The following is a 13,927-nucleotide window of genomic DNA, read 5'->3' on the forward strand; positions in this document are numbered from 1 at the left end:
TATAAAACATGGAAGGTTATCAATTGGTCGTGCAACATTTGATAAAAGTCTTATTCTGCCAGGAGAGGTACAAATGATAATTGTATGCTTTTACATACCTTGATGATTATTAGCTCTGGTATTTGATGGATGATGATAAGTTGTAGACAATTTCTTTTGCTATCTTGACATCCATTATTTTTCCCCCTACCATATGATTCCATTATGTTTTGCTCTGTTTCCAACTGAGAGAAAATTTAGGGTTATGCCAACTTTGGGTTCTATTTTAATTATGAAATATTTCCTTTCATCCTTGGAGAACGTTTAAGTTTCTTTGGGTTTTTTTTGTTGCTTAGAATTGACAAACAAATTAGACTTTGGGATGGTAGTATTTCTTTTCCTCGTATTTTTGCTGTAAATAAAGCTTTATGTAGGAATCTTGTGGATACAGGGATTTATGTATTTTCAAGTTGTTACAAGTTATTGACAAATGTGTATTTCATTGTTTACTAAACTTTGGGATTTAAAATGAAATATGTTAAGGGTCAAACCCATAAAAAGCATTTGATTGAAGGCCAGTTTTAACATGTAGACATTTCATTGTATTGATCTGAGTACTAATAACATGAGTTGGAACTCCTTGAAAAAAGAAAAGCTTTACGTAACATCAAAACAGATTGCATATATTGAGGACTTTAAAAGCATATGGACTGAAGAATTATTAGGACATAAACCTTTCCCCACAATTTAGTGGCAAATTTATCCCTATAGGACTTGGTTTCGTCCTTGTGTTCACTTACTCAAACAAACACCAGTTTCTAGAACCCCTTACTTTAATTTTATTATGTAGTATGAGTTAAAGTTTTTAAGAATTTTTAACCAGCTCTGATTTTAGCTTTTACCCACCACAAATGCAGATCAAGCATTGCTATTTGACTACAAGTTCCTTGGTTTCAGAGTGTGCCCAAGTCAATGTCCTTAGTTTGAGTTGATTTTTGTAGATCTGTTAATGTTGGTCTTGGATAGGATCAACAATTCCTTAGTTTCCAGTCTTAAATGAGCCTAGTTAACACATTATAAATAAGCAAAAGAATCCAGATGCCCCCATAGATTCAGGCAAAAATTGAACCCGACAATATACCCAAATTATCCAACCATCAACAAGCCCTAGCATGAAGGACCAACATGTTGGAAAACTGTTTTGGTCATTCTACTGGAGACTTGGAGATGGAATTCTGCCCCATCAGGGTTCGGGTTTCTAAGGCCCCTCACTTTAGTTTGGGGTAAATACAGAAACAACTAACTCACTCTTAATTGGTGGTTCAAAATTGAGAGTTTAATGAATAGTTATTTTGTTTTGGAATAAAGTTTGCACATCAACATATTTAGGTGATTGCACAAATTCAGAATTCTTGTTAAATTTCAGCAACTGGTGGCATTCAAATATTGGTTCTATGACTAACATGATATTTGAGATGGTCCAAAACATCATTAACTTCCTGATGGTTTGTTGCTTTCTCTGCATTGTTTCTTATGAATTCTTTCAATCATCGAGAAATTCTGGTTAAAGGTAGATGACTCTATTACATAACCATCCACTCATCTGACCTTATTGAGTTCGTATCTTGTGATATTTCTATCACTATGCTCCTGTCACAGTTGTCTTTTCAGACATTAGACCAGATCTTTTTTATTGTTTAGCCACCCACATTTGGAGTTTGTAGTACAATATGGTTTATTGCCGTAGCTGTCATATGAAATGAGGGGTCTGCCCTTGGGATAAGGGCAGCACCACGATCAACCACAATTAGTGTGGGCTACATAAACCAGACTACCTCATAACATTTTTCAGTTTCAAACACATGGTCTTAAAAAGGATGTCTTATAGGCAAACCTTCTAAGAGGATAGACTGTACAAACCAAATGTTTACTCACTTTGGGAGCAGATGATGATTTGCTTTGCACTCCATCAAGACAATGTATATTTGGTGCAGAATATGGCCAATCTAATTGGTTCAAGAATGATTGACTTTACATTAAAAAACTTCATAGCTGTCCCAGTTTGATACACGATATGGCCTCTTTGTTGCTAGCATCCATGCGAGTAATCTCTTTTGTATCGTTTCATTGATTGATAACATGGTTGGTGGTGCCACCATCGTACCCAGAATTACAAAACAGATATATGATATGACCTCTTGAGGGTGTACAAACCTCCCGTTTCTTTTCCAAGAATACTGCAACAGATTCATATTTGTATTAATCTCTTAGAAGAATTTTTCTTACATAATGCAGATCCATCATATTTTTTATGGGTGTCATGTCAACAAACTCTGTTATATTGCTCTAGGTAGGTCATCAAATCATTATCCTCTTCTCATTACTATCAAAAATCATTATCTTCTTCTCTAATCCCATGTGTTAGAAATTACCTTGTTTTTCCTTAAAGACTTTCCCATTCTCTCCTGTATCTCATATGGCTGTAGGATCACAGTGAAACATTTCTTCCCTTTGTTCCTTCTAATATAGCTTCGCTACTGCTTTGATTATCGACAGAGGGTTAGCCTTCCATAGTCATAATTAAAGCATCCAATTCCAGACTGATCAGTGCCCTACAAGATATATCCATGTAGAATCCAAATGGTATTGAGAACAAGTTAGGCAGTGTAGAGGTTGGTTGAGGTGGCGGCTGAAGCTGAGCTGATATTAAATTTAGAAACCAGTGGAGTGATGTGAATAATGAAAGGACACCAAGGGCCATTCATGAAGGTCTCTTTCTTTCCAGTTTCGGTGGAGCTTCGGAAGTCAGATTTTACCTAACTGGCTTGGTGGGAAGTTGAGAAGATTCCGTTGTTGTGTCCTAATGATCTCTGAGTTAATTAGAATCAGAGGCAGTTATTCCTCTTGAATGGTGCTCAAGTCCATAAGTTAGTATAAAAAAGTCTTCTTAAACCCATTTGATATCATCGTAACTAGCTTGGACAGTGTTATTCATGATTTTTAGCATATAATGATACAAACGGCATTGAAGGCATCATCCAAAGCAACATTATAGAAGTATCTTTACTTTCATAGTGTATTGTGGCTTGCAGTTGATTAGGAAGCAAAGATGATAAAATTAGTTTTTTGACTTGCTCGTAATTATTGGTTTTACAAATTAGCGGTCAAGAAAGGATGCCTAACTGTAGCTCCCCGATTACCCTGTTGCACATCCAAGATAGCATGGTAGACATTAATATCTTATTTTAAGAATTGATGCCTGCATAAGGTTCATTCCATAAGTCCATAAACAGCTGGTGGACCTGCAAGCTTCATTGGGTTGTTCTTCCTCTTGTGCTGTTTTGAGAAATCAGTCCTCTCTTGAGAGAGATTTTCAGTGAAAGGAGAAGCTCAACTCTCACCCTGCGTTTTTTTTTACCTTTTTTGTTTTTGAGAAAAAGAGAGAAAGGGAGAGAGACCTACCTGCATTATAATATCCAGGTCTGGACTTTTTCAGGGACCACCCAAGAATAAAGTCGAAAGCCCCTATTTACCAAGCCCCAGTCTAACGTTGCCTTAAGTCCAGGTTCACTCATGCTACTTTTCTTATCGCTCAGAATACACTTTTAGAGTTTGAATGAGGCTTTTCTGTCTGAAAATGGAGAGGTATCTCTCCGAGTGTTTGACATGAGTAATTTTTGGTACTCCTGATGAAATGATTGGTTGCTATCCTATCAGTTATTTTCAGAAAAAGAAATGAGCATCAGGCTTATACCATGTTCATGTATCTCTACCCATTTTCGAGGAAGCGAATTGGAATCTGAAAACCATGATAGATGAGGGCCACGGTAAACTCTTTGCTTGCCAATTTCTCTGGTGGGCCTCCTCAGAATTATCGCGCACTGACAGCCTCCCACTTTGGCCTTTGGTCACCTGCTATGCCAAAGTTTTAAGCTTAATTTCAAATGAAGGCCATGATAACAGCTTTGGTACCTTTTGTGCATTGTATTATCCACAACAGCTGCTATCTATCTACCTCTCTCTCTCTCTCTCTATATATATATATATTTTAACTCTATGTTCAAAATATTGACAGAAGAAATATCTCCTATTCTAAATAAACAATAACAATCAATAATTGTTTTAAACTTTGGATGATCAGACTCTTATTTCTAAAGTTTCTCTTTTTAGTGGAACCCAGCGGATGAATCCATCAAGCCAGAAATTGAGTAATAGCTTTTGTGGCCCTCCTGTTAAGATTGCTGGACCAGGTCACGAGAAAGTTATCCGTACCTAGTATGCCATATAACCACAATACTAAAATATCACACCATATGCCAAATTCCATGTAACGTGTAGAAGTTCTAATTTGAAAGTATCTTGTTACAGAGACACTAAGACCTTGCTACAAAGAAACTAAGTAGCCAGTATTATTTTATAATAAGAATGGTAGGGTTGTTACCAATATGAGATATTTGTCCAAGATCAGATAACTGGAGAAACAGCTGTTATAGTTTGAATCGGCGACGTCCTCCGCATGAAGGCGTCCAAATGCCGGGTTGTAGCCCAGTTTGCAGTTGGGCAGTGCATGTATGTTGAAAAGCTGAATGGAGTGAGGTCATGGGTGAGTGGTGTCTTTTCCTTTGTGGTCAGGAGTGCTTTGCCCATGGGATGTGGACCCGAATGGGAACTATTTCTTGTGGCCTGTTTCCTTGTACCACTCACCAGTTTGTTGGTCTGTCTTTTATTCCTTGATCTCTCAGACTCTTTTCTTCTTTCTCTTACTCTCCTTATCTATTCGTGTAAACACTAGACCAACTACTGTCGTCCCCACTGATCATTTTCTTGAGCAACTCATTTTAGGTAGAAAATTAACATAGGAGAAGTTTCAGGGCCTGGTTTTGAAGCCTGACAATGGAATAGAATCTAATCTATGTGACAGATTGTTGCTAAAACGTGGCTGAAACTCGCTAGGTCCGTAGCATCATATGGAAAGTGCTGAAGTTGAATTCCATGTGAGGAAAGAGAGAAGCTTGCACACCCCTGCTTTTGAGCCCGAGGGAAGAAGGCTACCCTTAATTTCCCTGGTAATGGAAGGTAAAGAACTTCGGAATGGCAAGCTTGGAGAAAGAGAACACCAGCATAACTTAAAATAAGTCAGTGGGTCATTGGGTCATGCTTGATATGATAGAGACTATGGGCGACTTTGAGGCCTTGAAGGACCTCCACCTTGATGCCATAATTGAAGGTTATGCTTTCTTGTGGCCGTCATTTTGCTTCTTTATAATTTAAAGTAATCGACTCTTAAAACTCTTCCTTGAGGTATCACCATCATTTTCTTTTGTGAGCATAGTAGGAAAGCAGTTTGTTGGCTTGACATGAATAGATAAACCCAATCAGTCGTTGAATTCATCTCCTCTGCTACCAAAGTTTACTAGGCTAAAAGACAAAATAGATGATAAAATTCTCTTCCGCAAGTCTACGACTTACAAGCAATAGAAGGAAAGAACAATAGCAAACAAACCAAACCTCATGGGTCTTAGCATTTTTGGACAAAGTAGTAACACAAGCAGCTTTACACGCTGATCACTCGCCATCAACCTAAGTAATATAGAGTCTATTCAATTTGAGAGAACATATCTAACCTTATGTTCTCGAGCACACACTATTCTTTCCTTCTTCACAGCATAGCATTAAAATTAGTCCACAGTTGTTCCACGGGCTTAATTTCTCTCACACATTTTCTGGAGATGAGGGCAACAGTGGCTGGGCAAGGGAAGAAGCTTTGAAGGGAGTCGTTGATCTGATTCCATCATTTTCACCAGTGGAAGAAACCACGACGGTGGCCTCCATTGCAGCAAATGCTCTCTCTTCACTCTTCCCCCATAAGACCAGATACAGTCCGGCTATGATCAGAATTGCACCAATGATCCTGCATGATGGATTCAATTAGATAAGCTTCTAGGTATTATAACTGCATATCTCACTGATATTATGCCTTAATTAGGATATGTGAGTACCCTCCAAGGTAGAACTGTTCACCCAAGGCAATCGAAGCCATGATAGCGACGACAAGTGTCTGCACTGGTTGGTAAACAGCCACAAAGACAGGACCACCGCGGTCGATGCACCATATTTGAACAGCAAAGGCAACCCCTGAAGCAATAAATCCCTGCATTGGAACTCATGTACTATGTTAGTATAGCTGCCTGTGTTAATATATGTAATCAATTCCATCGGTGACTACGGCTCCCTTTGTCGTGATTATCAGATATGCTTTATGTGGCAAGATGATCATTATATTTTTTTGGTGGCTAATATCATTAGATTTTGAGAATCATAAAGGTGCCTAAAAATGACTCCACCAATATCAACTTTGGCTTCACGGCCTGAAAGATTTGTTATGCTGCAAGGAATCATAGGATATTATTGTTGTGAGTTGTAACCATGTGGTCCTAACAGGTCCGGGAAATACACCATGATGTTAGAAAGATGAGTTTGTTGGCTTATGCTCCCCTCAATGAGAAAGCAGGGATTATATCCAACTGTTGTGTGGTTATCTCCTCCCCCTCTTCTTTTCCGTTTGGAGGGAATACAGTCTCCTTTATTTGAATAAAATGGGGGTAGCTTCCTACTACCTCCTATTCACATCAAAAAAAAAAAAAAAAAATACAGTCTCCTTTATCTATTGAAACTATATAGGCATGACTGAGTGCAAGGAACTTCCCTCTCCTGATGATGTGTGCTTGTGCCTATCCTTCCAACTAAGTTCAGTGGAGCCTAATCAATTGTACATGGATATAAACAAAATATTAATGGGACAGAATGAATGAGAAGGAAAGCTCATCTTCATCAATTATGTCGACCACTAGGTTGAACTTTGTGCACCCTATCTTATATTTAACCTCTAAAAAATATATATACAAGGTTAGCTTTAACCGACTCTGCTAAAGCTTCTAAAGAACGATATATATAATACAGGAACCTCTTCTAAAGCTTTTCCCTTTCACTTTTCCACTTACATGGAAGAGTACTCGGTGGTGTCACCTGCATTATGGAATGTTCAACCGGGCCCATCTCCACTATTTAGTAAATGTAAAAGGAGAAAACCGTTCTTACCCCAATAATCAATAAATAAATCACGAAAAAACCAAAGTTATTCTTGTACAGTCATTTAGACTTCCGACATTCCTTGAGCTTTCTTTCTTTTTCACAGATCCTTGGAATTAACACCTTTTTTTTTTTTTTTTTTATGAGTTTCTAAATGCTTTCTAATTTTCTCAGTACTTCTATATCAAACGGATGTATTCTTGAAGGGGGAGGAAGAGATCAGTGAGGCCAATAGCATACACGACTCTCAACGCACCATGCTTTAAGATCCATGCACATGCATCCATGCACCCTTCTTCGTCCCCACCTTTTTTTTTTTAACCTCCCTTCTTCCCCCAAGAAATCAAGAAAGAGACAAGAAGGACGACCATCAGGCCATAGAAGGAAAGAAGAAAGAAAATTTACCGCATAGAGGATGGTGAAGAGCTCGGAGCCAGAGTGGAAGATCCAGGCCTCGGCATCCCTCTCGATGAAGGCTGCGATGACCAAGAACTGGATGACGCCGAAGAAGCATGTGTACGAGGTCACCGACAGCCTCGCCGGGTACTTCTTCAGCACCGGCGCCTGGAGCACCAGCCATCCGGACCACGACAGGCAGTGTCCGATGAGATATAAGCAACCAAGTGTCCAGTTCTTCCCCTCGGCATCACCCAGCCACAGCATTGTGGGCGTGGAGCGAGGGCTAGGTTGGTTCAGTGCATGAGATGGCGAGAAGATGGTCGGGCCCTTGTAGAGTGTTATGACCGTCGCGCCTGCGACACAGGCTAACGTACCCGTCAGCTTTGCAATCCCGTCCCTTCGGTCGATGCGGACCTTCTCTATCCTGTAATTAGGAGAGTTCATGGCTCAATAAATTAAAATGTTACGTGTTGAGAATGACAGAGATAGAGGGTGTTGCATGCGAGCTTGCCTGAGGAGGGCGGCCATGAGGAAGGTGATGGCAGGGACGGAGTTTTGGATGGCGGAGGCGAAGGTAGGAGAGGTGTTGTCAAGGCCTAGTAGGTAGAAGCCCTGGTTTGCAGTTATGCTTGCATGGAGATAGAAGAACACAATTAAGTGATATCTCTACATCAGTACCGAGTTATTAAGATAAATAAAGAGTAGTTTATAATGCTATTCTGATCTTACCCACACAACGCTAGGAGGAAGAATTGAACGAGGAAGTTGAGGGTTATGGCTGGCCTGTCTTTCCTGTTGCAGAAGAACAACGGAATAAGAACCTTAATGAACTTTAAGGGGCAAGTCTTATATAATCAACTATATGTCATCTTGATGCATCAATATGGTTTGTCTGGTTTATGATCGACTCATAAACTGACGTCAACTGGCCTCTAAAAATTGATGTTGAGTTCGAGAAAGTAAAATGAATATTATCGGTTGCATAGTTTAAGCTCATGCAACTGAGGACAATTTTTCAAAATAGAGAAATGAACATGCGTGCTTGCGATCGAGGTATCTTACTTCTCGAGGAAGTAGGCAAAAGGGACGAGGAGGATCAAGGCGATGATGTTCCGATAGACGGGGAACACCACCTTGCTGATGCCCATATTAAGGGCCGCCCGGGAGACGACATGAAACCCTGCGTACCCAAACTGCAGGGCCAACATGGCCACATGCAGCTGCACCCTCTCCGGCACGCCGCATATTTTCTTCCCCGCATCATCCTCCATCTCTCTCCACCACCACAAGATAGAGACTAGAGACAAACAGGGAGATCAGAATGGAGTGCGGAGGGGTGGAGGAAGAATGTAGAGAAGTGAGGAGTGGTGGGGGTGTCTAAATATGTGTGAGAGAGGGAGCAAACGAGCAGAAGGAACGCGTGGGGCTTGGGGGATGTTAGTGTGGAGTAGCCCCCACGGTTACTCTCTGAAAAGACGTTATGTCAACTGTTTGTCTTCTGGCTGCCTCCCACATTCTTCTCTCTTTCGCGCATTATAACAAATCTCAAGTATTTAGTCACACAGAGAGAGAGAGACGGGGGGGGGGGAGGTAGTCACAGAGAGAGAGAGAGAGGGGAGGGCAAGATTCTGGTGCAACTATATATTATGAGTAGGGTGTGGGAGTAGATATTTTGTAGCGTATGAAGCGGAAGCGAGTGCGTATTACTCTTTACAAGTCCGGCTGACAAGACAGCAACGAGCGCACTAAGGGAAAATGCTGATCGGATCCTTTTGGCGCCATGCCACTAAATGATAATTGAGGAGGAGAAAGTTCTCTCTCTCACAAAAAAAAAGGAGGAGGTGCACACGCACGGGGGACTAAGAAGAGCCCCGTATATGCTCTGAAGTCTGGAATAATATTTTAAGATATAGCATCCTAGCAGTTTTAAGGCATCACCATTAAGATACATATAACGTCATATAGATGATTATTAGATTTATACTTTATCATAACAAAAGTAGCGTTGGATATTGGCTTTCACTATTAAGATACATAAAACATCATATAGATGATTGTTAAATTTATATGGTATGATAACAAAAGTAGTGTTAGATATTGGCTTTGAAGTGTTGTTATGTGAGATATTGTTAAATATGCACCAACTTACAGATCTGGATGTTCTGATCACATTCATTATACGAGCCAAGGATGATCACTATTTTTTTCTTTCTTTTTTCACAAAAAACATGATGGGGTTGTCATCCATATGTTTGGAACCCTGAATTTATTGGATGTTCAATACGTTTTGGACTCTAATTAAACTCATTGGAAGAGAAATACCAACCAATCAAGATTAGACTGATTGATCAAATAGCATCAATTTCTTGGAAGTCCCTTCATTATATTTGAATATCTTTTAGAATATATTTTAACTTTGTCAACTAGCATATATTTATATAAATTTGCTCATTTAGTAGTTTATTTTCTCAAAACTACAATATGAATTTTTATAATAACTTGTAAATGTTGTCTAATAGCCATGGTATTATTAATATAGAAAATTTGGTTTTGGCTTCTTATGGCTCTAGTAACTACATGATAGCCCACTATAATTTTCAGACATCTTAAGTTTGGTATATATCGTTGATCTTTTCTTTATCAATTTAAATTTCTAGATTAGTTAGTTAATTAACATAATATCAGAGCTCAAATTTATGAAAAAAATAAAAAAAAGTAAATTATCATATCTTTTAGCAATTATCTTACGACTGCTTGCAATCTTAATTACACCGATTATATTAGCCTCTATACAATTGGTGTAAGATTGCAAGCAGTAGTAAGATAACTGCTACAAGACATTATATATATATATATATATATATTTCATAAATTTAAGCTTTAATATTATGTTAATTAACTAGTTATATCAAAATTTTAAATTGATAAAGAAAAGATCAACAATATATGTAGATTGATTGATTGATTGAAAGATTTTCATGATGAGCAACTTATATTATTGTATAATTTGTTTACTTCATGGTAAACAACTTTGTAAATGCTAAAGCCTAAATTACAGTTGTTCCTTTTCTTCTCTCAGTAAAAATAGATTCTTTCTTTCCTAGACATTTGATAACCTAGCTAGTTAGAAGTATCATCATGCTAGCCATGGGTGGAAGAATGAATTGGCACCATGTCCATCACTTTTGCTTAATTTCTACTAATGCCCATAATATGTCCAGTGTAGCTCATAACGAAAGATGGTGGCTTAAATAGTATTTGGGCATGTGTCAGCTAAAAATGACATTATCTCACCAGACACCGATTCATGATTGATAATAGCACGATATGCTAGGCAGCTCTAGCAACTAAGTTCTTGACCACAACCGATGACAAAATATCATATGGAAGAAGACAAACTAGCTTAAGTCATCAATATATTATATTTAGGGATCATATGCTCTAAAAATTCTTTAACCTTAAAAGCAAATATTTTTGATAATTAAAAAATATTATCGGTTTTGATATTATAAAGCTGATATGCTGCAAATATACAATGAAAAAATAGATCTATAAGCATATCCACGTGAAGTTCTTCAAAAAAATACAATCACCACCACTTAATTTTCATGGCCATATGTGAATTTCACGCAATGACGGTCTTGTATGTGTCACGCCGAAAGTTTCAAGGATCTGTATATAATAGTTAGTAAGAGGGACCTCATTCTACACCGCTCTCTTTTTCTTTTTTTTTTTTTAACAGAACAATACAGCATATGGATTGGGTTCAAAGACCCGAGGAGCCGAAAAGAGAACAGCTTTGGAGCTGCATCATAATGGTGTTCACAGTTCATAATTGAAATCCATTGCCACACTTGATCACCAACGCTTTTCCCACTTCCACCCTCTCCCTCTTCTCAGAGAGAGAATCACACGCTTTAGCTGTCGTTGTTGGAGAATCACGCTCTTCAAGTATCTCTCTTCATTGATTCGCTCGCCACTATTTGGTGAAATCATGAGAATTACCTTGGAAGGCGAGGACTCGCTTTTCCCACGGCCAAAGTTTCAAATACGGCCAGTATCCCTGAACAACAGACACCTTCCATAACCATTACAACAAAAATATTAATGGTTCATGTTTGTATATTCAGTACTCCACCACTGTTGAATAATGGATTAACCAAGAACGTAATTTGCTCAAATCATTGTTAACTAAAGAAAAATTATTTCCTTTTAATTAGTCTAGAGATATTAGTTTTCTTCTGATAAAATAGTGACCTTCCCCAGTAATTCATTAAGATCATGAATCGTGGAGGAAAAAAATGAACTTAATTTCCTTGTATCATAATCAAAGGACTTTAACAACTTAAATAATTATTATATTTTATATAAAAATTTAAATTTAAAAAATATTATTTTATATAGATCATAGCAAATATCATAAATAATAGGTGCCTTTTCTATAAAAAAAAATGTCCATTATACTAGATTAGTAGCAAGATATTAATATTAAAAATATCACAGAAGTTCTTGTCATTAATAGGCAACTCAACATAATTGAACCTCTATTACCTTTTTTTTTTTCTTTTTTTCTTTCTTTCTTTCCTTCACAAAGATCAAGAACTAGCGCAGCAGCACTTTGGTAGGTCAGTGAGAAGCCATTGTTTAGTGGTACCACCAAGCTTCCCACTCCCAAAGTTGTTCCCCGGGCGTGGGTGGGCTTCTTTTCCTCGCATCCGCTTGCCGTCGTGTTCAGGTGCCGAGACGATCTCCTGCTTTAAGGGACAGCCTGCCTGCCCCGATCGAGACAAGCCATCATTCATATATCTCCAAAGGCCTCCCATTGCTCCTTATTTTTTATTGCATGCACTGGTAGAGCATCTAAATCTCTTGCCATTCCCCTTGCTTTTTTTGCCTCTATAAAGAAAAGCCTCAACACGAGTTCTGACATCCATCCCATCTACTACTACTTGGTTCAGGCTGTGAGAAAGCTTTTCTTAACCTTCGGCTGTTGCTTTGTGTTTCGTTTCGCTGGTGAAGTGTTTCTGTGTTCATGAGGATCCACATGAAAGAGATTGTTTAGTGCAAAGGTGGCACATGCACCTTAATTTGCGGCAGCATTGCGGCCTTCTCTTTCTTCTCTTGGCACTTTCGGCTTTGCTCTTTGTTTAAGCTAACATGCTAGCCTAGTGGGTGGTTAGCTGGTTTAATCAGGCTTTTGCATGCGCATTGATGGAAACTTCTTGGCTCCACTGGCTAGAGTAGAACACAAATTTTGTCCACGATTGATTGCAGATGCCACTCCATCAAAAAAAGATTACAGATGACACTCAAATCATCTTGAGATGCGTGCAAGTAATCTCAAGAAATATATGTTAGTATTTTGATCTTAGTGGGCCAGTATGCTTTAAGATATCTTTCATAAATTTTGATACAGTTTTGATGAAATATAGTGGAAGGGACACCACTGGTTTTTAAATATATGCTAGGCCAGTGCCAAATGAAGAGGGATGTCGACCTCCTAAGCCGTGATTGGTCGATGAAATCTGAAACAGTTCGAATGGCATTCATGAACAAAATGAACTCACTGAAATTCATTAACTAGGGTGTCAATCCATTTCTTTCATGATAGGATCTGGAAACTTTCTCTGCCATTGATAGTGCTGGTTGGTCTTTTTTTTTTTCTTTTGTCTTTGAGAAGAGATAGTGCTGGTGCTGGTTGGTACACCATCTTTTCTTCGATCATTCTACTGGTTTCTTTGTTTTGCTTTAACCATGTGTTGTAAGTCACCTGATATCATGTAGATGAGAACAATGGGTTGCTAACCTTCACATGAAAGAAGCTTTAACTTGCAAGTATACTGGATATAGTTTCTCCAACTCTGTTGGTAGTGAATTATTGATGATGTTAGGATGTCATATATAATTCCGAATCGTTGCAATATTCCCATGGTGCTACGTCGCATGTAGATTGCGTGCCAAGTTAATCAACTATAGCCGTCGTATACGTTTCAAATCAATGCGGTTTACCTGTCGTGCACGATACTGTTAAAAAAAATTATCTATCAGTCCCTAATTTGATGCAGAATTATTTTTAAGTTTCTCAAATTTTCATTTAGAATAAAATATTTCTGGACTGCTAATGACTTATTTTTAGATCCCTACCATCTACTGTTGCCACCTACTGTCATTTAAGCCCATTTAAATGACAGAAATGGCCTTGACAATTTTGGAGAGAAAGATTAACTCTGCAGAGACTTACTTAGAGACGAATTTTTGGTTTATTTGCAAATGCCGCCCCTTTAACTCCCTCAATTGAAACCCTTTCGTAATGCCACATCTCCAATCCCATATCGAAACCGCTGCCGCCGTCCTCCCTTTTCACTCTATCTCTACCAGCAGTCAAGGTGGTAATATCTCTTTTATATCCTTTATTTTTTTCTCTCTCTTCTCCTTCCTGTTTTTCTTTTTTTTCTTCGGA

General features: G+C 38.4%; 1 protein-coding gene across 1 annotated transcript; it reads right to left on the bottom strand.

Moving 5' to 3' along the window:
• Positions 1-5,412: 5,412 nt before the first annotated feature.
• LOC105055628 (protein WALLS ARE THIN 1) lies at positions 5,413-8,873 on the bottom strand. Its single transcript, XM_010937523.4, has 6 exons — positions 8,530-8,873; positions 8,197-8,259; positions 7,979-8,095; positions 7,474-7,891; positions 5,979-6,130; positions 5,413-5,890 (listed from the first exon to the last, which is right to left on the bottom strand). The coding sequence occupies exons 1-6, from the start codon at positions 8,736-8,738 to the stop codon at positions 5,692-5,694; spliced, it is 1,158 nt and encodes a 385-aa protein (XP_010935825.1). The 5' UTR covers positions 8,739-8,873; the 3' UTR covers positions 5,413-5,691.
• Positions 8,874-13,927: the final 5,054 nt, after the last annotated feature.

This window comes from Elaeis guineensis, chromosome 12 (genome assembly GCF_000442705.2).
Source record: "Elaeis guineensis isolate ETL-2024a chromosome 12, EG11, whole genome shotgun sequence".
In the NCBI taxonomy this organism is placed as follows: Eukaryota; Viridiplantae; Streptophyta; class Magnoliopsida; order Arecales; family Arecaceae; genus Elaeis; species Elaeis guineensis.

Bases quoted from the DNA above. Each gene is read 5' to 3' on its own strand.
- LOC105055628 (XM_010937523.4), bottom strand. From the start codon at position 8,738: ATGGAGGATGATGCGGGGAAGAAAATATGCGGCGTGCCGGAGAGGGTG. The intron at 8,260-8,529 runs GTAAGATACCTC...CTTCTGCAACAG, and splicing joins TTTGCCTACTTCCTCGAGAA to GAAAGACAGGCCAGCCATAA. The intron at 7,892-7,978 runs GCAAGCTCGCAT...TCCTAATTACAG, and splicing joins CTCATGGCCGCCCTCCTCAG to GATAGAGAAGGTCCGCATCG.